Source organism: Amblyomma americanum, chromosome 9 (assembly GCF_052857255.1).
Source record: "Amblyomma americanum isolate KBUSLIRL-KWMA chromosome 9, ASM5285725v1, whole genome shotgun sequence".
In the NCBI taxonomy this organism is placed as follows: domain Eukaryota; kingdom Metazoa; phylum Arthropoda; class Arachnida; order Ixodida; family Ixodidae; genus Amblyomma; species Amblyomma americanum.
The window spans coordinates 143,512,596-143,537,872 of record NC_135505.1 but is presented as its reverse complement, the minus strand read 5'-3'; the positions used below and the strand labels follow the sequence as shown (position 1 = coordinate 143,537,872).

The 25,277-nt window shown below is 49.3% G+C and overlaps 2 protein-coding genes across 2 annotated transcripts in view; one reads left to right on the top strand and one right to left on the bottom strand.

Moving 5' to 3' along the window:
- The window catches only part of amon (prohormone processing protease amontillado), a 227,840-nt gene extending 223,381 nt beyond the window's left edge, over window positions 1-4,459 (bottom strand). The window contains exon 1 of the mRNA XM_077637874.1: window positions 4,373-4,459. The gene's annotated coding sequence lies outside the window, so the exon portion shown is untranslated. The remainder of the gene's footprint in view (window positions 1-4,372) is intronic.
- Window positions 1,706-7,973, top strand: LOC144103756 (uncharacterized). Its single transcript, XM_077636411.1, has 6 exons — window positions 1,706-1,948; window positions 4,277-4,533; window positions 5,333-5,648; window positions 7,035-7,103; window positions 7,396-7,485; window positions 7,568-7,973. Exons 1-6 carry the CDS (start codon window positions 1,706-1,708, stop codon window positions 7,652-7,654), a joined length of 1,062 nt encoding a protein of 353 aa, XP_077492537.1. The 3' UTR covers window positions 7,655-7,973.
- The last annotated feature ends 17,304 nt before the right edge of the window (window positions 7,974-25,277 follow it).

The following is a 25,277-nucleotide window of genomic DNA, read 5'->3' as shown; positions in this document are numbered from 1 at the left end:
CAACGTTTCACATACTGCATAAGTAACTAGCAAAGAACAGGCTTAATTGAAAAGACATGGCAGAGGCCTTTGCCCTGAATTACGGGGACGTAGTCAGGCTGGTGATGATGGTGATGACATTGGTATGTATCTAGCGCAGCGCCTTTATCCCAACTCAAGTGTTTCGAGCTGTCCACAAGAAAGGTACAGCAAAGTGAACATGCGTTATCTAGAGCCTGGATGTATGCCTTCGGGTAGCGTAAGGCTAAATGCTCAGAAGCGTGACGAGTCCTCAGCACCCATGCGCTATGACTACAGCATGCAGGAACATAAATACATTTTCTGGCATGAAAGTATGACCGCGGTTAGAGTCTGACAAAAAGAAAATTAGCTGTGGTTTAAACTCTGGTTAACCCTGGCGAGAAGCGAAAGCTTCCTTTGCATGGCACACTGCCGAACTGTAAAGTGTCGATGAAATGCACGTGTAGCCGAGTCAGACTCGCTGAGTCTGATCACAAAGTTTTCCGGCGCCCAGTCTCAGTTGAAACCATGTCCGCGTCCAGTGCCGAAGCTGAAGCGTCGCTGGTTAGACGGGAAGCTTCAAGATCACATGGCTGAAGCAGCAGACGAAGTTAAAAGGTCGCGTGGCCTCTCGTCCAATCATCAGTTTAATATCCGCCTGCCACGCTAGGGAGGTTGCTCACAGTCAGATGGGATTGCTGGGGTGGCTGGTCCAGGGATTTTTTGCTCACAAAGCCGACGATGACGCCACCGACGATAACACGGGATTTTAAAATGCGCATTAAAATGTACAGAAGAGATTTGATTTGAGACCCTTCCGCACCAGTGTGCCTGTGCAAGTATATTTGGTTGCCCTGAAATATTCTATACTTGTAAGTTTTCGCATGTCCCATCCTGCCTGCTTGAGGATAGTCTCAAATGCGTATTTCATCATGCTACGTACATTATTCCCCAGGTCGCCTAAGAATGCATCCTTCTATGCACAAGCAAAACAAACCATAGTCGGACACAACTATAGATAGTGGGACAGAGTAGATGTGTAAGATTTATCCCTTGACCGGTTTGTTTTGCATTCGTGATGCTTTTGTGCGTGTGCGTGTGTGCGTGTGCGCGCGCGCGCGTGTGTGCGTGTGTGTGTGTGTTTCTTCTTCAAATGTCGTTGAGTAAGTTGCATTCCATGCTTGCATGTTTTTATTCAGGCATATTGCATTTCTTATTGCTGACTGCTTAAACCTTTGTTGAGATGTGTTCCTGCATGCTGTTAAGTGTCGTTATATTACTATTTTATTTTGTTATTTGCATTTATTGCGTGATATCCCCCGCCTCCATGTAATGCCCACATTGGCCTTTAGGGTAAATAAACGAGAAAAAAACACGAAAAAAAGTATACAGTGAAGCTCCGCCCCCATTCAAGACTCATACACAATTCCTCCACAACAAATTTTTTTTGTTACGCTAACAAGACGACAACCGCAAGAAAAAAATTACTAGCACTGGAATTTTAATACCTGACTTGTTTAATGTAACGGAACATTAAAAACTTGATTTCATTTACTATTATGATTGGCCAGCGGAGTAATACTGTACAGCGTGGACCTCTACCCAGTGTTAACAACTGCTGTTTTTCTTTTTTCAAGTTGTATACTACTGTACGCGCACTTCGCTTTATTCCTTGCCAAGCGCAGTCACGGGCGTAGTAGGCGGGATGGAGTTCGAGCGGTGCAGGCAGCTTCTCGGGGACGCCGACAAGTTCCACGCAAAGGCGTACGTAGTGTACGTGAGCTGCGTGGTCGCGGAGGGCCTCATCAACTACGCCGTCGCGCTGGTGCGGGCGCCCAGGCTGAAGGACCTCATCGTCAAGTGCTCCACGCTCGAGAAGTCTCTTCGGACTCCCCTGGGCTCCAAACGCCGAACGCGGCTCTACGCGGCAGCAGTCATGGCTTTTTACGTGAGCATGCATGCTACTGCTGTACCATCCACTAACACTTGTACTGTTCGTAACTGCACCTTACAAGTGTCCTCATATTTTTACAGTGCACTCCACTTTCAAAAGTGACTTGACTTTGTCTACTTTAAGAGAGTTAACTGCTGAGCTAGTTGCTTTTCAGACATATTGCATGGTTTGGTTTGGTTGGTTTATGGGGTTTTAATGTTCCAAAGCGACTCAGGCTATGAGGGACGCCGTAGTGAAGGGCTCCGGAAATTTCGACCACCTGGGGTTCTTTAACTTGCACTGACATCGCACAGTACACGGGCCTCTAGAATTTCGCCTCCATCGAAATTCGACCGCCGCGGCCGGGACCGAACCCGCGTCTTTCGGGCCAGCAGCCGAGCGCCATAACCACTCAGCCACCGCGGCGGCTTACATATTACATGGATTCTCAGCGCAACTAAGACACACGCATCAAAAAGGACAATACGGGAGCTTACTACAACTGTTTAATCAGGTGAAAGCAGACGACATATATAGCCTGAAGCATGCACACGCATACAAGGCACCCCGAACACCAGAACCAATCTTATCAGAGTAGGCGTGAAAGAAATTTCCGCTCAGTCTCGTAAAGGAAAACTGAAATGTTACTGACACATCTCGAATCCGCTTTCTTTTTTTATGGGAAAGACTTCCAGAGTTTTACAAGCCGTCTGCTCTCTGTCTCTACCGAGAATCCTCACATCGCGGAACCGTGGTGTAAATTGATGCAAGACCTACTGTGCTTCCACAAGTCTCTCACCCTCACCCTTTTCAATATCTTTTGCATGTTCTCTGAGTCGGTTATTTACGCAGCTTCCCATCTGTCCAATATAGGATTTTCCGCAGGAGAGCGGAATTTCATAAGCGACGTTAGCGGCGCACTTTAACGAAACGCTGCCAAATTTTCTTCATGTCTACTCTGGTAAGATTGCTGCTGGTCTTCTTGGTGCCTTGTATGCTTGCTTTTCAGCAAGGAGGGTTATATATGTCGACTGCTTTCACCTGATTAAACAGTTGTAGCAAGCACCCGTGTTGACCTTTTACTTGTGTGTGCCTGCGTTGCGCTGAAAATCCTGGTAATATGACTTTGTCTACAGCGATGAATAATAGAAGTCAACCGTTGCCGGAACGGAATATCCGAAAGCCTCAGCTGTTCTAACCACCATGCGATCACTTCTGATCTAACTCCATCCCATTAATCTTTGTATTTTACACCCCTCTTCTCTTTCATCAAATGAAAAGTAGCATACCGGAACAAACTTCCGGTTAACCTCCCTGCCTTTCCTGTTGCCTTCTCCCCTCGTCCGATACATATGGGACGTTCCAAAGTATAGAGACAGCCGAGGAATTGTTGTTCAAATAATTCATTTCACTCTCTCGGTGTGATAAGGACCCAGAATCCGATTCCGAGGGCCTGTGAAAAATTTGGCATGAAATTAACTGATTCGAAGACCTCTTCATGCTGTCTAGGGCAGAATCGTCACCTTCGACCAGATAAAACTATGATAGCTCGAACATTCCTCATAGTGAAGTTCTAGCTGTAGTGAAGATCTTTTGCTGCAATTTCGAACAGGAACTAATATGCCTTGTTGCGGGTAAACACTAAATAATTGGCAGTAAGAGAGTAATTGCTTATTGGCATCCACCCAAGCGCCGCCAAACGCCTGCTAAGGAAGGCTACACAGTTTCCACAGAAACTTCAGCCGCCGTGGTGGCTCAGTGGTTATGGCGCTCTACTGCTGACCCGAAAGACGTGGGTTCGATCCCGGCCGCGGTGATCGAATTTCGATGGAGGCGATATTCTAGAGGCCCGTGTACTGTGCGATGTCAGGGCAGGTTAAAGAACCACAGGTAGTCAAAATTTCCGGAGCCCTTCACTACGGCGTCTTTCATATCCTAAGTCGCTTTGGGACGTTAAAGCCCCATAAACCATGAAACCAAAACAAGAATTTTCATTATCGAAAAATTTTGTCGTGGTCCGGAGTTGCAACCCGGGACCACGGCTTATCCGGAGTAGTCGCTCTACAAAGTGAGCTAACCGGGCGGCTGAATAACCACCGCTTCCCGGTTAGGTCAGTCGGTACAGGGACGGCTGCGGTGAAGCGGTGACCCCGGGTTCGAATCGCGGACCAGGACAAATTTTTCATCAATTACAAAGTTACTGTGGAAGCTCATAGCTTTCCTTTGTAGCCGTACGGCGGCGCTTGGGTGGATGCCAACGAGCAATTACTCTCTTATTATTAATCTACTCTACTTTGGGGGATTCCCCTAAAAAATTGGCTAACGAATTAATGCTTTTCCCAGGCTGTGCAAGTGGCGTTGTGCATGTGCCTGGCGATCGCTACCGACTGCGGCGCCAGCATGCTGAAGGACAAGGCGTCGCCGCTGTTGACGACTTACCAGCGGTGCGCCGGCTCCTGGTACATCATCGTCATTGTGCCGCAGTGCCTGTGGCCGCGCATGTGCATGTCCTACTCCTTCACTGTGTTCCGGTTCTACCTGCGCTGCATCGGACAGGAGGTCAAGGATTGTCTACGGTCGACCCGCATAGGGGCTGCACGGTGAGACTTGGGCTCAGTAATATGCTTGACGCAACAAGAAAGCACCAAGTAGGCTGGCTGATTCGAAAAGAAGTTCGCAAGATAAGTCATCACCATCATCAGCCTGACTACGCCCACTTGAGGGCAAGCACCTCTCCCATTTCCTCTAATTAACCCTGTCCTTTGCCAGCTGCGTCCCCCCTATGCCCGCAAACTTCTTAATCTCATTTGCCCAGATAACCTCCTGCCGCCGCCTGCTAAGCTTACTTCTCTTGGAATCCACTCCGTTACTCTCAAGGACCAGCGGTTGTCTTGCCTTCGCATTACATGCCCTGCTAAAGCCAATTTCTTCCTCTCAATTTCCAGTAGGGAATCTAAAGTCTGACGAAAACTCGTCTGGTCGGGTAGAAGATTCATGTATGAAGAAAAAGGAACGCCGACCAAAAAGTTGTTGTTTAAAACGAAGACGTTTCGGCTTCCATACGGAAGCCTTGATCACTGGGCGGAAGGCCCAAAGCACAAAGCTTAAGTGCGTCGCAGTAATCGCAAGATGCTTTGGGCGATTGCTGCGACGTGGGGTCGGCGCGTGGCCTGCTCTGTTATAAAAGCCGGTATTGTTTCAGGGACAATAGAGAGTTATAGCATAGCGCGATCCGCGATCCGCTACCGTGATCCGCTTCCGCGAGGTGCCACTGCGCTTGTGCAGATCACCCTGGGGACGCCAGATGGCGCCACGTGCCCGCTAGCTGCGTTCGCGCTAGCCGCGTCGGGACCAATCAGCGTGAACCCAGCGGTGCGCCGCGGTAGCGGATCACGGTAGGGGATCGCGGATCGCGCTATGCTATAACTCTCTAATAGTGCGCGCGTTCCGCTTCCGCAGCAAGGCGCAGGTGGTGGAACAGAGCCGGGCCGCACTGCACGGCCTGCGGGACTGCCTTCGCGAGACGGGCGTGATCGTGGGCCCCGGGCTGCTCTTCACGTACGGCTACACGGGGGCGCTGTTCTGCGCCTCCATCCTCTACTGCCTGATGCCGGGAGTGACGCCGCTCATCCAGGCATTCTTCCTGGGCAGCGGGTGCATGCACTTTGGCAGCCTGCTGCTGCCCACCGTGCTGGCACACTGCTTCGGCGACGATGTGAGTCCACACGACGCCTCGACTGGTGTCTCTCCAACGGCTTTGACTTGGCTTCAGGCTTACGGAGATGCGCACAAACGCGGTGTTGGGCTGAAGGAACGCGAATTTCGGAGAGAAGCGCCATTTGTATCCACGCAGCTGTGCTTTTAGGCTGCGTAAGACTGGGTTAAAAGAGGGCTATGGAGTTAAGAAACTTTAGAGCGAAAGCTCTACTTCTCCCATTCAAAGCTGATGGTCATGTGGCTATGAAATTTGACCTGCAAACCAGGAGGAGCGGAGGCTCGGCTCTGACGTCATGCCGCGTGACAAGCCACGCCTCGCCACAGATGCGCGCGTTGAGCCGACGGCGCTAGCTCGCCTCGCATCTATCGAATCATGTGACTCGTGGTGCCTCGCCACAGCTGCATATGCGGAGGCGCTCTCGCAACTGCCGGAAATCGCGCGACGCGTTGTTCCCTATACAAAATTGTGTGGCGTGTGCTTACCTTAATAGATCTCTCGCTCGTCCTGCTATGCTCAGCCGGGTTGAATCACGGCTATTTTTTTCTAACATTGTTCTCTGCAAACTTGACCGGAGGGGCGCCCGCCTGTCTGCCCCCCCCCCTCCTCCCACATACACACAGAAGCATACGTACACACGCCGACATCCGCACATGCAGATAACCGACGGTTAGATAAGGCAAAGGCATCGGATTACAATGGAAGGAAGAAGGGTGCAGAGTGAACCCTTGTGGTGTGCTCTAAGATGATGTGGCGGCCTCCGTCGCCAGATAGTGCTGATTGGAGATATACGTGAGGGCTACACTTGAGCTTTCAGTGTACGCAACCAGACTAAGTTTGATGACGTACATTGGCGCGATTTACTCGTCTGAAAGAGTTGGAACACTGTCTGATGCAGTACCGTAGCTCTGCCTCGAGCATATGATTCAAGAAGGTAATATACGAGAAACGCTATCCTGGCGATAGAGCTACAGTGCACTCGCTCGGCGTTTTTCTCACCCAATTATTCTAGCTTTAACTTCAGCCTAATCGATGTTGCATAAAGCGTGGGGCATATTTCGCCTTGGCTACGTCTTTCTGATTCACAGTAATGGTTTCACACAGCAGTCCTTATGAATTAACGTAAAGACCTGATTTCATCGGAAAACTTTGTCATATAAGCTGTGAAGAAGCCAGAGAGAGAAATGTCGCGCCAGTATTAGCTGTGCACTGCTTCAGAGGCAGTTTTAAAGAACCCATTGATAAGCTCCTTTCATTCTCGACACGGAATTAAGTACGCACCTTAGGCGGACCTGATACAATCTTTATTTTCCAGGGAGTTTTGAAAGACCAATCGGGCAATACGTCTTTAGATAATACTTAGAGTAAATGTTGCTTATATTGCAGATTTGGAGACTCCAAACCGACATCTCATCTGTGCCCCTTGGAAAAGAGCCACCCAAGCTAATGCACAAGGTAGGAAACATCCTCGAGTCTTTTATTTTGAAAAAAAAAAACATTTCTCATTAGCGTTCAGTTGTTATTACAGTTGGAATTATAAGTATTAATGTTCACTTTAAGGAGTGTAGGGTGGCTGCACCTTGGATCAGCCAGTCATTGAAGCACGCACGTACGTTGTTAATCGGAAGAAACGAGAAGAACTCGCGTTACAAGGAAACTCCGCAATATGCATGATTAAGGACAAATAATTACTCGACAGTAGAAAACTTACGTAGCAAGTTACAAACCAATTTGTTCACACCTGCAGGTCTTCATGCTCATCAACACACTGCACCAGGAAGACTACTTGTTCAACATCAACGGCTACTTCAACCTTAATTTGTCGACTTACACAAGCGTAGGTCTCTGGAAAACCATACAAAATGGTGACCGTTCTTATGACCCAGCAATCGAACAGCATACTTTTGAATTTTTTGCAGATTGCCGGCGCTGCCCTGATGTACACGGTGTTCCTAGTTCAGGCAAGCACGATACCCATGGAAGATGGGGGCAGCACTGAACAATAAACACAGATATGCACTTCGAACTCCGCTAAGAAGGTAGAGCAGCGATTGGTGTAGCACCCTTTCCGTCATTTGTGACCAGTCTCCCAGTACAACATGGACCCCGTGATCAGCGCCGGCGTGCTCTGGGGGCTCGCGACCTCTGCCCCGCAAAACCCTTACGTCTGAAGCCTCAAGCATGTCCCTTACGTCTCAAGAAGTGTGAGAAAACGGGCGTTTTTGCTAGGAAATACTCTGTTAAGACTTACTCCTAACAAGTTTCCTCATAAAGTGTTCGCTGCTAAGACAGCGTAAAGGGAAATATCTCGCTGGTCAACCTGTGTTTTTACGAATCCTGTGTCTCTGTATCTCCTCCTGTCCTTCTTTGCACAGCCTACAGGCTGTCCAACTCTTTTGTACATAAAGTCTATAGATTTTCCATAGAAAAATCCTACAGACTAATCTATCGGCAATATAAATCTATATATAGGCAGTGTATAGACAAAGTATAAAACTTAGGCCACACACTTCTGGTAGGCTTTTCTACACATGGTCTATAGATTATGAATAGACGAAAACGAATATCTATATGAAGTCAATAGAGTTTATAACAAGTCTATAGACAGTGTATAGACGATCTGTATAAGGGTAGAGTGATCTGAGTCTCCACGGTTGGGTTTCTCCAATATACCTCAGGGCTCGAAAACTAAACTAATTGCCGTTTTCACCAGAAAATACGCGTGCTGTAGGCTTTCAGTGGTTTAAGTGGCAGCACAAGGAAAAAGATGACAGAGAAGCACACGTCTGCAGACCCCGTCAAGCCGAATTCATTTGGCTTTTTGTCTGTACTCCCGTCATCTGTGCATGTATATATGTATACATGCAAATAAACTTGAATTGAAAATTGAAATGCTGTTTGGCAAGCACACTGCAGAATTTTTGACGTTTTTTTGTGGGCAGACACTTCAACACTGCGCACTGTGCTTTCCGACATATAATGCATCGAAGTGCAAGTCATGCGACTTTTAAAAGTCACAACTACTAAGCTTTCGTTCGGACGCGCCGTTTTATCAAATCAAGTAAAGACAGTCGATAAGAGAAGATCTATTCACGTGGATTTCACATCTGCATGCTTTTTTGGTAACTGAGCTTTCAGAAAAGCGGTTTTGTTTTATTGTGGGAGTACAACAGCCTCTATAAGGTGAAAGTTTGTGGCGTTCTTGTAAAAATTACGACGCCCTTTTATGTTGCATGTAAGTTTCAGCTGCATTATTCGCTTGAATCTATTTGTACGCATCTAAGACATTCCTCGAACAGCATTGAACTACTGTGCGAAGGAGGGAGCAGTGAAAAGAGCAATAAAGCAACAGTTAATTTTTTTGATTTTTGATAAAATTAAAGGCCCTTTAACTGTCGAACAATTGTAGACTCCGAAATGTCGCCGCGACGAAAAGTATGAAGAAAGAAGTGAACGAAACCACAAAGAATTGGGCTCCATAATGACGTGTACATTTCGACCACCTGAGGTTCTTACGTGCACTTGTATCGCGTAGCTCACGTGATACTATTTTCGTGCTGCCTTGAAATTCAGGTGCACATGATAAAAGTAGACTGTGATTTTGAACACCGGAGAGTTTTCAATTGAGAGCTCTTTTCTTGGAGCGGCTTTTGATGATAATCGCCTCTTATCTAACAATTATAGGTACTCCGAATTTGATTAAATGAGGTGCAATATAGCAACAGAAGTTTTCGCAACATCGATTTCACCTTTTTGTTGATGTTTCAAGGCCCTCAAAACCCCAGTCTCTATAGATTCCTCGTATTAAGAAATATACTCATTTTTAGCCAATGACATCGGGGCTGCAAAAGACGGCTTTGTGGCTCTTGATTCGCGGTGACCACGCCTCAGTCGATAACAAAACAAGTTTCTGTTCTCGCCGCGTTAATGAAGGCTCAAAGTAAAACTAACGCTAGCCGCCTGATTAACTGATGAAGGCTACGCCTTCTAACTAATGAAGCCCTCTAGCCGCAGTCTAGACCCGACGAGAGACACTGAAAGGGAGTGTTCCAACTATTGCGGTTATTCATGGAGCAATACAAATCGCTGAACAGTGCGGCACAGCCAAAGTAACCAAGCAACGGAGACCACAATACTGCACTTGTGCCACCGCATCGCGACACACCTTCTTTAGCTGCGGTGGCTCAGTGGTTATGGCTCTCGGCTGCTGATTCGAAAGACGCGGGTTCGATCCCGGCCGCGGCGGTCGCACGTCGATGAAAGCGGAATGCTAGATGCCCGTGTGCTACGAGATGTCAATGCACGTTAAAGAACCCCATGTGGTCAAAATTTCCGGAGCCCTTCACTACGGCGTCCCTCATAGCCTGAGTTACCCCTCAAACCAAACCAAACATACCTTATTTAGCACATTAGCTTACCCTAGGGAGAAGGAAATATCGTCGTTCTAATCAAACAACTATGGGCTAACAGCAGTTAAAAGCAATTGAATAATGAGACAGCGGAAAACGCCGCCACTCACTGATGACGGCCATCGACGGATCATCGTTGAAGGCCCGGAAAAGATGCCGTTTTCCTCGAGCGAAGTTCAGGAACGTCTCGGCGGCTAGGCCTGAACAGCCGGAATCGCCACGTCTAATGCAGGGCGACTGCCCCGCCGCAGAAGCGCGCACACCCAGCTCTCCTTAACGGAGGGCTGGCTCCGCGCTTATCTGGCACTGCCGCCGCGGCCACATGCTTGCTCATGGCTCTCGACGGACCGTCTGCTTGCCGGTCACGCGCAGTAGTCTGGCGTCCGGATACGCTCGCTCAAACGCAATAAAGACGAGCGCGCCAGACCGCTAGTGCCGAGTAGCCTCATGCGGCGAGCCGCTGGGAGGCCCCGCGATATTCATGACTAATCATTCGTCGTCACGTCGCTGCGTTGGCTTCAAACTTGTCTGGAGCGGACCTGTCATGCGAGAGGGAACGAACACCTCTGCACAGAACCACGAGCATCCAGTAAGAACTGCACTGGTATAGTATTCACAAAGAATAATTTTCGTTCTGAACAGTACTATGGCCTGAATTTCTGCAAGAACTTCAAGCAACTGAAAAAAAACAACTTGAACCGGATAGAAAAGAAAGCGAACGACAAGATATTCTTGAAATGAGTGCACGTGTTTTTTTTCTCAAAAGCCTGGAGTCCCAGGAATGCCTTAGAGTGCTTATCATTTGTATGCCGCGAATTCAAGATATATTACTGTTGAATATATATTTCTGAGATTTTGAGTATTCTCAGCAGTTTTCGCGGAGGTCGCTAATCACGTGTGTTACAGAAAATAGACCGTGGGGTTGAATTAAATAGCAGTCTGGAGAAGTTAAGAGATGCGTTTAGCTGGTTTCCTATTGTGTGCACCATTAGAGCCACGCCTGCCAGGCCCAAGGTGACTTGAAGGCTGTAGAAGAGAATCATACAGCTGGTTTTATGGCGGAAACTTCGCAGGATGAGCACATAGAGACTCATGGAGACCATACTAAAAGCATTCAAGCAGAAGAACACGTTGGAAATGATTAAGACCGCGTTGGCCTCGCCATTAGGCACCTGTATCGTGGTCATGTTGGTGCGGGCATCTTCCGCGATTCCGACGGTAAGACTTTAAATTTGCTTCTGCACCAGGAAGTCGATCTGTATCCGGACGTTGTCTATGAAGACTTCGCATACGGCTGGAGCCATTCCTATATTTCTATATCCACATCCTATAGGTAGGGAGCATTCGCGACCGCGATGTAGAATACTACCAGGATGTCCGGCGCTGTCATTTGATAGTAAGACGTAATTAATAGTGGAGTATTGTATTGGAAAATGTGCAAGCGGAAAACAAAAACGTGTTGCAGACGTAGAGCATAACCAAATTTCGCCTTGCACGATGTAAAGGTGGCGTGCGGTCATAGAGGCTTCAGAAGACTGCGCGTTGCAGATAAATCTCCGGATATATCTCCTTACCTTGTGGACGCAATAATAAAGACCGCGATGACTTCCAGACCAATACGTTCATCAGAAAAAAGGAGTAGTGAATTCGACACCGTGGCGCTGCGGTTGTATTCTGTGTAGCGGTGCGTATCTACATTGACCTGAAGGTGAAAGAATTGATGCACAAAGCAGAGAATACAGGGTGCAGAATGATTTCCAAATGACTCGCGCGCGATTCAATATTTGGCATTTTACGCTGGTGGCGAGAAAACATCAACAGCCTCTCCGCATAATGGCTAGCCTGTACAGCGCCGTTTCGACATCGTTGTCACAATGGGCAAGCGACGAGAGAAAAGTTGCAAAACCTCAGCTGTGTTTGTCCAGCATTCGTCCCTAAGTATGCACTGGATACAAAAGAGAAAGTCGGCATAGTAAACAAGAAGATTGAATCGAGCCATGCGCTACCGTTGCGTTGGTTTCACCTGTTGCTAGGCGAATTGCACCCTGCATTAGAGCTGGCCACGATTCACACTCAGATTTCGCAGAAAAATATGGAGATCAATAACTGACTCGCTGGGGAAGTAGAGGTGGTAGTATTATGTGCGGTGACGGTATCTCCATGGCTCTAGGCGAAGCTTATAATACTGCGGGCTCTAAATTCCGGGTTTGATGGATTTCGGCGCCGCCCCCCCCCCTACACACACACACACACACGCACGCACGCACGCACGCGCGGAAAAATGTTGATCGAACACATCGTCCCGCTGCATCTTCTGACGCTCGCGAAAGTAACTTCATAACGCAGTCTATAGAGTGCCTGTATTAGAGGCCTCTCGGCCGTAAAGAAGGTAAATTATGTGGGCTCTCGAAGCTGTGTGGCTTGCATCGAAAACAAGGAGAATTCTCTGCGCGTGTGTCCACTGATCACGATACGAGGATTGTTTAGAATAGATTGCTGGATCACTGAGCGCTGTGTTCTAGGAGGGCCGAGCAGATGTGGTCACAAAGCGCGAATGCGCCATACTTATTAATGGTCTTCTCCATTATGAGAAAGAACTCATACTGCCTTTCTTTATCTTGTTTCTGCAGTGACAATACTGTGCCAGGAGTTTGCTTACATTCTTACATGATCAGTGTTTTGAAGATTCTGTCTCTGTGTGTCTTAGGATTTCTCCTCCTCCAGGAAATGCACGTAGAAACAGTTGCTAGTAACGTGCTGAAACGCACACTGATCCGGAGTTCCAGGGTTCGAACCCGACCGCGGCTGCCTCCGTTTTTATGGAGGCAAAACGCTAAGGCGCCCGTGTGCTGTGCGATGTCAATCGGTGGACGTAATAGATCCCCAGGTGGTCGAAATTATTCGGGAGCCCTCCACTACGGCACCTTTCTCTTTCTTCTTTCACTCCCTCCTTTATTCCTTCCCTTACGGCGCGGTTCAGGTGTCCGCCGTTCATCATCATCAGCCTTACTACACCCACTGCAGGTCAGAGACCTCTCCAATTAACCCTGTCCATTGCCAGCTGCATCCACCCTTTGCCTGCAAACTTCTTAATGTCATCCGCCCACCTAACCTTCTGCCGCCCCCTGCTACGCTTACTTTCTCTTGGAATCCACTCCGTTACCCTTAAGCCGACATGTGAGGCAGATTATGCTCCATTTCTTTTCACCCAAAACCAATTATTATTATTATTATTATTATTATTATTATTATTATTATTATTATTATTATTATTATCGCGAGACTAGAGAATAGGCGGCATGAATGAGATCTAAGTACAAGGAGTTGTAATAAACGCAATAACAAAGTTTTCAATAAAGGTTGACAATTTCGACAGGATAAGTTCGGCATGTTTTGACAGAAAGCTATGGTATATTTATTTCTTCCTGGAACCAAACAGACCGTTGTGCCTTTTCTTCCTTGGTTGTCTTAAAGAACAACGCATGAGTTTCATCATTGCGATAGTGATAATCACGTTATTTAGCAATAAATCGTAGAGATCGCTCCAGGAGCATTTTCTGATAGCGTGCACTGTAAGGCCAGAACAGCAGCTTGGGCTTGTTACTTTTCCATCCTCTCAACAGCGTGGAACGCAGACGGGACACGAGAAGAAAAGCATACACAATGAGCGCTGACTTTCAACAACGTTTAATTAAGGAAAGGAGACAGATTCTTATATTTGCACACACAACACACGTGTCACACACCTCATTTCAGACCATGATACACACGCCGCCCTGCACACTCAGATGAAGTTTACTGCGCGCGCAACAGCAGGTTCTTTTTTTTTTTTGTTAACAATATGGACGGCAATTGCTTACGCATTGGTCGCTTCGTTCGGCTATATCGAGGGCCGGTTGGTCCGCGAGATTATCGAGGCCACAGAGATAAAGCCAAACGAAAGGAGCAATGCGCAAGAAAGACGTCAATATTAACGCGGCAGCGTTAGGGATCTCGTCGCAGAAAAGCCGATGTCGCCGGCGTCGGCCGTGAGCAAAAAATCCCTCCTCCTCCTCCTCCTCCTCCTCCTCCTCCTCCTCCTCCTCCAGGCAATGTACGCCAATGCCCCAACAGATGACGCGCGACGGCAGCGCCTCCCGCTCGTCTCGTTCGGGCGCAGTCGGACCGTGCGGGGACGCAGGAATCACGCGGTCAGCGGCGAACAACGCAGCGCACATCCAAAGCGCGTTCACCACGAAGCTTGCGGCTTGCTGCCCGTTCGTTCGGCGCGGAAGCTATGCTGGCGTTCGTGGCATCGGGTTTGCCGAGGACGATGTGCCGACGAACTACGACGGCAACTTGGGTCCCGCTCGTTTCCGTAAGGTGCCTGGCAGTGCTTCTACGTGGTTTGCCGCTCCGCGCGTCCGTTTCACCGTACGTAGCAGAGCGATTTGTCTAACGGGCAAGGCGTCGCGCCGAACGGGCAATGGCGTTCCGTGGACTCCACGGCAGTGCTGCAACACGCTGTCGCGTTCCACTCTTAGAGGCGAAGCTTAAGCGTCCTCCAATTTTTTTTCTTCTCTCGTTTCCTCCCCTCTCTTACTGCGCGGTTGAGGTGTCCACCAACAAGTGAGAACAGTCACGGCCCTGTTTCCTTTCCTAGGAACCAAAACCACTAATAGCTCAAAAAATCACTGCGTTCTTATCTCGAGATGGTTCAACGCGCCTTGTCGAAAGCAACACAGGGCCATCATAAACGGCCCCGCCGCGGTGGCTCAGTGGTTAGGGCGCTCGACTACTGATCCGGAGTTCCCGGGTTCGAACCCGACCGCGGCGGCTGCGTTTTTGTGGAGGAAAAACGCTAAGGCGCCCGTGTGCTGTGCGATGTCAGTGCACGTTAAAGATCCCCAGGAGGTCGAAATTATGCCGGAGCCCTCCACTACGGCACCTATTCTTCCTTTCTTCTTTCACTCCCTCCTTAATCCCATCCCTTACGGCGCGATTCAGGTGTCCAAAGATATATGAGACAGATACTGCGCCATTTCCTTTCCCCCCAAAACCAATTATTATTATTATTATCATAAACGCCATACTGGAAGTCTGCAGATGAGTATTCGGTCGACTGGCGCTCCTTGACTTCCACGGACATCGAAAAAAAGATATTCCGCTTCCACCGAAACGCGGCTAGAGTTCGAAATGCAAGCTGTAGCCTTTAGAGACACATGTACCAGGAGTAACTGAAATCTACTGGGAAGCTCCGAGTAGTACACATATGGTGGCACCACGGCTCCACCATCTGCTGACAATAATAATAATAATAGGTTTTTGGCAGAGAGGAAATGGCGCAGTATCTGTCTCATATATCGTTGGACACCTGAACCGCGCCGTAAGGGAAGGCATAAAGGAGGGAGTGAAAGAAGAAAGGAAGAAGAGGTGCCGTAGTGGAGGGCTCCGGAATAATTTCGACCACCTGGGGATCTTTAACGTGCACTGACATCGTACAGCATACGGGCGCCTTAGCGTTTTTCCTCCATAAAAACGCAGCCGCCGCGGTCGCTTGTAAGGAGGAAAAACGCTAATGCGACCGTGTGCTGTGCGATGTCAGTCCACGTTAAAGATCCCCAGGCGGTCGAAATTAATAATAATTGGTTTTTGGTGGAAAGGAAATGGCGCAGTATCTGTCTTATATATCGTTGGACACCTGAACTGCGCCGTAAGGGAAGGGATAAAGGAGGGAGTGAAAGAACAAAGGAAGAAGAGGTGCCGTAGTGGAGGGCTCCGGAATAATTTAGACCACCTGGGGATCTTTAACGTGCACTGACATCGCACAGCACACGGGCGCCTTAGCGTTTTTCCTCCATAAAAACGAAATTACGTTTTCATTTTCCTTCTTGCTAAAGTCGCTCCACATAAGCTTACTTCCTTTGCAGCGTAAAAAAAATCGTATGGTAATTTGTGGTTCTAGTGATTTATGATTGATTGGTAGGAGATGATGAGATATCATTCTAATTGAACGAAAATGAAAAAAAAAATAATAAAGGGGGGTTTAGAGGTGCCAAAATGCTCAGAATTAAAATTAAATGCTTGATGAAGCTAATTAAGAAACTAGTCTAGCCCACCAGCGTTGCCTCATAGGCCGGGGCACAGATATATCTACGGCAAGTGTGGCCTCGGAATAAAGGCTCCACGCTCTGCTGACAACGTTTTCATTTTCCTTCGTGCTTTAGTCTCTCCACATGAGCTTACTTCCTTTGATGCGTAAAAAAAGTTGGTATGGTACTTTATGGTTCTAGAGATTTACGATTGATTGGTAGAACATGAGATCAATCTAATTGAATGAAAATGAAAAAAAACAATAAAGGGAGGTTCAAGAGGTGCCAAAATGCTGATAATGAAAAGTAAATGCTTGATGAAGTTAATTAAAAAAATTAAGACCGTGAAATTCATAGTTCAGAGACCTCGTAGAGAGGGAAACGCGTTGCGCCGAACGGGCGATGGCATTCCGTGGACTCTCTGGCAGCGCTGCATCACACTGTCGCATTCCACTCTTAAACTCGAAGCTTAAGCGTTCTCAAATTTTTATTGGTTATTACGATAATTAAACTTCGATGTACAAAAACTAGGCCACGCCAGATTAGGTAGTCAGATTTGCTGGAAACACTGGAGTCTGAAATCACGGCACCCGCAAAGGTTTTCGAAGTACACTCGAGGCAGTTTGACATGCTGTATGTGGTGATGGTAGTGGTTTTATTAAAATAGCAAAAAGGAAGGAAAAGGTTTTTGCTAGCCCCGGCATCTGCCATCGATACTGAAGCACCTGAGCTGGGGCAGCGGAAATAAAGAACAGCAGGCAGAATGGAGAAATGAAATGAAACAGGTGAGGGGACAGGAAGAGAGGATAGGGGAGAAGTAATATACACGAACTATTTACACAATAAGAAATGTGTCCAGGTTGTGCGCGTGATTAGTTCATTTTAGAGGAATTAAATCACACACGCGCACAGCACTGTGTTGGCTACAACTGGAGTGGGGCGTTCAGTTATTAATCGTTCAAGGTAGCACTCGCGGAGCGTTCAGTCACTGCGTGTAACTACCTGACGGAGAACAGACGGGACGTCAAGCCCGTGTGTTCAAGGAATGCACAGAGGCTCACCAAAGTTCGCTCACGAGTGCGCGCATTTCCCTGCGGCCACAATAGAGTCTTGGAGTCTGGTAGTATGCCCTGCGCCCTATAGGCCGCGAGCATATCGCGACGAGCACCGGCGAACGCGGCACAGTGAAGGAGCAGGTGTTCTAGAATTTCCACTGCACCGCATCCGTCACACTAATCACTCGTCGCGATTCCGTGACGCACCCGTCGTTCCTCGGGCCACACGCAGCCAATGCGCGCGCTGTATGTCCATAATTAGGATTTTGAAGACACTGCTTGCAGGACGTGCACATTAGCACAGCGTTGCTAAACTTCGTAGACATCCAGAATTTCAGCTTGTTCTGGCTACTACGGAATCTCGCAGAGTCATGTCACGAAAGTCAGATACGCAGAGCAAAAGTCTCTCCAGCAGTTTCAAACACAGCTTACTCCAGTATTCTCCGCATCCCAATTATCTGCATGCACTGCACGCTACAGGATACGAATTGTGGCAAACCGGTCGCAGATAATGCAGGACAAATACCTGTTGCCATTAAAATCCGTTCGTCACTTACACTGCCTATCTGAGCAGATTCCCACGCCAACAAAAACGCTTGGCTTGACTTGCAGTCAGGCTGTCGCATATAACTTTCTCCCCTCCCATAGGGGCGAATCGTTAAGACCATAGACCATCGGAGATCACAGTGAGCAAACTGCCGGTTTCAATCTATCGTCTGCGATGCACATGAATAATCAGCTGAAGCAGAATAGGACACTATAGTGTTACAACCTAACATAACTCTGAGCGGATGGTCCTTTAAGACTCGCAGCCTGTACTATTAATTCATAGCAGAAGGCTCACTAGCATCAAATAATGGCTACGTCGCGTCCCGTCATGCAGGTATCGCCAAAGCGAAACTACCGCGTACACGCATTGTCGTGCACTATATACGTCACAATATCGCTGATAAATACGTCGATAAACAATACATAATAACGCGATTCTAAAATACGAACGCTACTAAGCGTCACACGGTGGGAACGCGACGTCTCGCAGCGTTCCGAATCCGGCGTCTTTCTCCTCCAACGCACTTCGCTGGAGCACTGGCTCTCGGCATCCTCACCCTGGTCCTGCAGAGCAGCCCGCAAGGGAAACGCTGCAGGTCGCGCCCTACCGACGACCGGCGATGCTGATCCTGGCTGCGGCTACCCCAGTGGCGAAGCTCCAGGAGCCGCCGGTGCAGCCAGGGCTGAAGGCTCTGGAGGGACTCGGTGGACGCATGATGCGGATCCTGTCCTGTACTTCGCTTGAGATTGCCGCTGACCCAAAACCGTTTTGGAGGTGGTCAGTGACGCCGGTTCGTCGACACACCTCCACTGTGGTGCCCAGGAGTGTGGAGTCCAGTCCCAGGTGCGGACAACGCTGTTGGACTGATCCAGAAGTGTTTCTGGAGGTGTCCAGCGCTTTCCTGGCCAGCAGTGGAACAGCAGCGGCGTCGTCCCGCACACTGCCGAGAGGGCTCCACTGGAGATGAATGCCAACCTTGAAGGAGTCGGAATGGCTGTTGATGGCCCCCAGCGAACGAATCCGAGCAAACCGGAGCCGCTGGGTTGGAAGGTGTGGCGAAGACATGAGTGCGGCCGGGCAGAGCTCCGCGGGCCGCACCGTGAGAGCCACGTCACCACAGCTGCCTTCGCCGCCATCTTGGATTCTTCTTCTGTACTGCCAGCCGTTTTTGCGCGCCTTTTATACCCTTAGCGCGGCTTCGTCGTTTTCTCGCTAAAACTCTGCCCTCTCCTGGCCGAGTTTACGGTAATAAACTCGTGCGCAGGAAGTCACCAAAAGTTCGTTTACGTTTACTGAAGTGTGGTACACGCCGAAGTGGCTTCTTTTTTAATGCAGGAATGGATTGCCGGGCTTGCGCGGCAGGTCTTCGTGAACCAATTTTGGCACCCGCATGCTCAGATCACTTGAATAACAATAAAGGTCAGCCACGCCTTTAAAAAACGCTGTACTTTACACGTGACTGGGTATAGATACACAGTGCATATATTTCCGTGGCAGATGTTCGTTTTAACCGTGGAAGCTTCGAAGAAGTAGTAGTAGACGAAGAAGAAGGTAGCCCCGATAAAATACAGGGGATTTTATTTGAAATTAATGGGAATTCTTTTGAGTGCAGTTGCATCAAGGGGTTTCCGGGTGTACCTGGAGTATCTTTGGGCCCTGATACCCATTATTTGACTGATATCCGAGTTAAATGTCACTCCTACAGACAAATTTCTTCGGGTAGTAGAACTTCCCTGCGCTGACGTGTCTGATTTAAATTATCGTTAACCGCTGAAACATAAAACAAAACTGTGAAAGCTGGTGTGCTCTACATTAGCGCTTTTAGTAGTAGACAAACTCAACGCGTGTAACAGCAAGAACCAGCGAGACCTTTGCAACTTGGGCACAGGCATATTGCTCGCTGGGCAGCTATGTGCACTTAACGCTCTCCCCATTCCAGGTGCCCAGCGAATAAGTCAACGCCCAGGGAGCTCATAGTAGTGATGCACAAAGCAATCCAGCAAGCAGTATGGCGACGCATAGATTGGCAGTGCTGCTATCGCACGTTAAAAGCAACCTTTTTATGAATGTTCGGTATGCGAATCGACGAATAGCTCTTAGTTAATTAGGAATCCAGACCTAGTTAGCCTACATTACTAGAGATAAGGCAGCAAACTGCCGAGAGCTTCCACGTGTCCGTAAAGATCAACGCCCACCTGGGAAACGGTCTCGAACGGGAGTCGAACGCAGGTCTTTTCGGTCACGATGGTGTAGGCTACGTCAACAGTGACACCGGTGCCGTAACACAGGACAGCGTCCTTCATACGCGTATAGGATCGATGGATGCTGTCTGTCATACAAAGGCTCGCACCTCGTAAGGCCATTTTCAAAGCTGCCAGGAAAGCTTTGAAAAATGCCGTGGTTCTTAAAAGCTTTATTTCGTATTTCTCATTAACGCCCCATGATACTCTTGTTTGGGCACACTAAATTTAATTGGCGAACAAGCATTTGTGGCACGTCAGTGAAAAGCAGCTCTCTCGATCGGAGGGCTTTATCTGCAGTGCACGGTAATTACGTCAGATAATCGCTGATGAATGTGCGTCTATACGAAAATATATTCAACAGGCACACGCAGAAAGCGTTTGGTGGAGCCGTAGACGGAATATATTCCCAATAATTATCCTTAAAAGTCTTTGTATTAAAACTGAGGCTATCTTCTTCTTTCTCTACCGCTACCTCTGCTCAGCCACCCTTGATGACGTGGACAAACCACTGTACACTGCCTCTTACGCAAGTCCGTGTCTACAGTGGCGCTTGCATATAAAGACGCTACTGCTCCTCGTTATTAATCAAACGATGTGTGCACTGCGGACGCCTGATCAGGTCTGCTAAAACCAGACACGGAAGTCCTAGACCATATTTCGGCATTAAGAAAAACGCAATTTTCGCGTACAATATTTCTGTACAAGTAAACGAATTTTTGTAAAATTCTTCACTTTTGAATTAATTCGGGACGCCTGGCATGAACGAGAGAAGAAATTAAAAAACGCTCGAGAAGACGACGAAGCGGCGCTAAGGGTATAAAAGGCGGGCCGGAACGCCGGGCCGACCAGAACCACCACATGATCAAGATGGCGACGGTAGCTCTGCTCTCTTGGACTTCCTGGGGCGACCATTCCTGCGAGCGGAAACGCCGACGGCTCTCGGCGGCCCAGCCGGGCCTCCAGTTCGGTCCTCAGCCCCGCTGCTCGCCAGGTCTCCGGCGACACTCTCCGCGAAGCTGGCCGCCGGCCTGCCGTTACCACCACCCGGCGACAGGCACACCTCCGGACCTGCCGGATCCCGGCCTCGTGAACGCTGGCCCCAACCCCGTGTTGCACCCCATCCAGCTTCGCCGCTGGCCTCTCTCTCGAGAGCAGTGCCGGGCGACTCTCTCTGCAGTGCATCACCTGCGACACGCCGGCCTTTCCAGCCTGGCCGCCATCCCGAGTGGCATGGTGGGCGGCGTCTTGCCCTTGGCTCGGGAGAAGGCACTGGCTGCGTTCCGTGTCGCCTACAGGGGCCCCTCTGGAGGAGCGTCTTGAGGTCGACGCTTGCAGCGGGGTCTCAGCAGCCCCTCTAGGAGCCCCCTCCATCCAGGCGCGATGGTCGACCCGCGCCGCCGGCCTCCTCAATGCAGCTGTGAGCCAGCAGCTCTTCTGGGAGAGGCCTAGCTCCTAGCAGGACTGCTCCCCGGCGTCGACGCCCACCAACTTGCCTTCGAGATCTCCCTCCCCGGCTTGTTTGGCAGCTTTTGAGCAGCGGTGCTGGTGGCCGCGACTGCACGGACCCGGAGCCTTGGAGACAGCCGTGGGGCGCGACCTGCAGAATCCTTGCAGGCTGCCCAGCAAGACTACGGCATGGAGGACGAAGTTGAGGCGTCCATTCTCGAACGACGTGCGTTTTAGGACAGACGCGCGTGAGTTTGAACGGTTGAAACGCGTCGCCTCGTTGCCCGCGCGACGCGTTGCGGCGTTCGTACGTTAAATGATTTACGTATTATTAGTGATGTGTAATGAATGTTAATTGTAACGCGATATACGTATATATTACTGGCGTATATGTTAATTGTAATCCGGTATTATTACCTATATTATATTGTGTTGTGTCCTGCGTGGACGCCGTGCATGTTAATAGTGATCAGTAATGAATGTTAATTGTAACGAGATATACGTATATATTACTGGCATATATGTCGCGTTACCAACTCAGCAGCCTTGGGACGCTAAATCTCATGATTTGACGGTGAGGTGCTATCCTTGCGTTTCGCAGTACTGGACAAATTATTGATTGCGTGCGAAGTATTCGGACGGCAATTGTGGTTCGCAATCTATGCATTGTGCACTGTGGTGAACTAAAATGGACAAAGTGTTTTCAATGAACGCTGGGATGCGGTACTAAGTTAAGCACAACGAAGGAACTCTACCTTGGTTGTTGACTGAACGGATGACTTGAGCAGTATCTCAGTATCTCATTAGCGGTTCCCGATATGCTCAGATTACTTGATAATACTTGTCGAGTTTATTGATGCTGGACACGTGCTGCAGTTGCGGTCTTCTACTCGAACAACATTTGTGAACAGCGTCCACAATAAAAAGTTTTTAATTCAATGCTGTGTTGTAAACAGTGTCATGTTATTAGGGGACCTAACCCCAGACAGTATGCTTAAGATTACTCATTCAGCTTCAAAGGGCCCTTGCAATTCACTGCAGTCTGCACGAATGCTGTTGGGACTGAAGGATGAAAAAAAAATAATGTGGATTAGCTCGGCTAATCCAGGATACACAAATCGAAAGATGTCTGCGTTCACTGTGCTCATGGCGTTGGCGTTGCCAATGTTCTAGATAGCGATGGCTTTGAGCAAAGGAAGGACGCATAACTGGCTCGCTGGATATGCGGACGCCTCATTCGTTATTTGATACATGTGGCGGTGGTGGGAGAGAGATGTGGCCTGAATGCGTTAGCGCTGACAGCGTTGTGGCTGATATGCGTCGCTGCAGCAATAACTAGGCCGCAGCGTTCATTTGATGATCAATCTCTCGCGATCAACCATTAACTGCATGCCATCTCCCAGGGTGGCAGGGACGGCACGCTGCCTATCCAGTGTGCAGAACGCAATCAAAGCAGCATATTAGACACCGACCCGTCGCGGTGGCTCAGTGGTTAGGGCGCTCAACTACTGATCCGGAGTTCCCGGGTTCGAACCCGACCGCGGCGGCTGCGTTTTTATGGAGGCAAAACGCTAAGGCGCCGGTGTGCTGTGCGATGTCAGTGCACGTTAAAAATCCCCAGGTGGTCGAAATTATTCCGGAGCCTTCCACTACGGCACCTCTTTCTACCTTTCTTCTTTCATATTACCTCCTTTATCCCTTCCCTTACGGCGCGGTTCAGGTGTCCAAAGATATTTGAGAGAGATACATCGCCATTTCCTTTCCCCCAAAACCAATTATTATTATTATTATTATTACACCAACACCACGTACATGAAAGTGAGATTGAGGTCTCCACTGGCCCACGGAGCCGGCTATGCACCTTTCCTTTCGTGAAAATGTACGGCAAGTTGTCAAAGCCAATGAACTCGATGAACGCTGCCGACACTTGTTTGGTTTTTGAGGAAAGGAAATGGCACAGTAACCGTCACATATCTCGATGGCCACCCGAACCGCGCCGTAAAGGAAGGGATAAAGGAGGAAGGGAAAGAAGAAAGAAAACTGAAAATTGAAAGTTAGAATTTGAGGAAATGTGCGGCGCTGCGCAGCGGCGGAACACCTGTGGTGTGGCCCGGTGCTACTTGTGGCACATGCGCATTAGTGACTAGCGAGCGAGAGAGAGAAAGAGAAATATCCGCGGCGAGACGCGCGTTGTGACGTCATGTACAGCCGCGGTCAAAAATACGCGGCCCACGGCTCCGTTGCAAGGAGCGGCTGCGGGGCCGCACCGCGGCGCTGCTACCTCCGTCGGGCGCTAGCTGAAGCGGTAAGATCAGCGCAGCTAGATAGGCTCAGCAGGACGAGCACCGGCAGAGCTATACTAGAAGCGGTCGACAGGCAAACCGACAGGGGGATGCAAAAGAAACAAGACATTCCAAAATGTGCTAGGGAAAAGATCAGAGTAGACCCATTGCCCAAAAATATGCACCCAGAATTCAACAAGGAAAGAAGGGAAAAGAGGGCAGAAGCCATGGCCAGAGGACTGGACAGTCTAGATAAGAAAGCAGTGGCATACACAGATGCAGCAAGTGGGAAGCTAGGAGCAGCCGTGGCCTCAGTGGTCAACGGAAAGGGGGAACCTGAGATAGCAGCATCCATTCGAAGCCGCAACCCGGAAACGGCGGAAGAAGTCGCAATAGCGCTCGCATGCGTAGGAACGCAGGCCAAAATTATAGCTAGTGACAGCAAAACTGCAGTCTACAATTATGGCAGAGGGAGGATTGCCTTAGAAGCAGCACAAACTCTAAAAAAGAAGGAAATTGGGAGGGACGTACGCATCGTGTGGGTACCAGCTCACGCATCCATCCCTGGAAACGAGGCGGCAAACACCCTGGCTCGAGACCTCTACTTCCGAGCCAGGGGAGAGCCGCCCGACTGCAAGGACCTGGATGAGAGACTGATCAGCTATGCAGAAATAATAGAGAGCTATAGAAGTCAAAGGCGGATTTTCCCTCCGCCGGACAAAACACTAGGGAATAAAGAAGCTACAACTTGGCGTAGGCGCTTGCTGCGATGGTGCACATAGTGACGACAAAGCTTCGCCCTCACTCTCCCCTGAGCACGCCACACGGCTGATGAATGTCAAGTGCGGCATTCAGCTGTTTCGCGGCTGACGGTCACTGTGAAGGTGCGCTTCTCCACTTTGCGTCGTTTGCCAGTCGTAATGAAGGGGAGTGCGCGCGGTTCGCCGTTACCGCCTCGATACTGCTTCGCTCTCGTATGCCCCGCGCGCCCATACGTGGTGAGCCTTGGTGCACGGGCATTACGGTGCTTAAGAAATAGGGCAGAACAAGTTATTGTCGCGCCAGGACCCCGGCCTGTGAACTCAGTGAAGCCCTGTTTTGTTTCTGATAGTTTGTTACTCGTAATTTTGTTGCAGCAGGAGCGTGCTTAGATTTCTTTAGCTTTAAATTATCGATTTTAGAGGAGCGAGCTCCAGCTACTAATTAGGGTTGACCCGACCAAGCTCCGGGCACTGGAGCGCGGCGTACACGGACGCAAGACGCGCGTAAGTATGGAATGCGAACCGAACTCGGACGCTTCGCAGGCAGACGCGCTTAGTCGAACTGTAGAACGCGCGCCTGCCGTAGCCGGTCGGTGCATAGGGAAGACAGATATTCGAGTAGGCGCTGAAAGTCACATGCAGCACGCATTGCAGAGCCCTCTTTCGTACTGACCGTCAGCCGCGAAACAGCTGAACGCAGCACTTGACATTTATCAGCCGTGTGGCGTGCTCAGGGGAGAGTGAGGGCGAAGCTTTGTCGTCACTCTGTGCACCCTCGCAGTGAGCGCCCGACGCAGGTAGCAGCGACGGCA

Coding starts and splice junctions, on each gene's coding strand:
- LOC144103756 (XM_077636411.1), top strand. CDS start 1,706: ATGGAGTTCGAGCGGTGCAGGCAGCTTCTCGGGGACGCCGACAAGTTC. Junction 4,534..5,332: donor ACCCGCATAGGGGCTGCACG/GTGAGACTTGGG, acceptor GGATCACGGTAG/GGGATCGCGGATCGCGCTAT. Junction 5,649..7,034: donor CACACTGCTTCGGCGACGAT/GTGAGTCCACAC, acceptor CTTATATTGCAG/ATTTGGAGACTCCAAACCGA.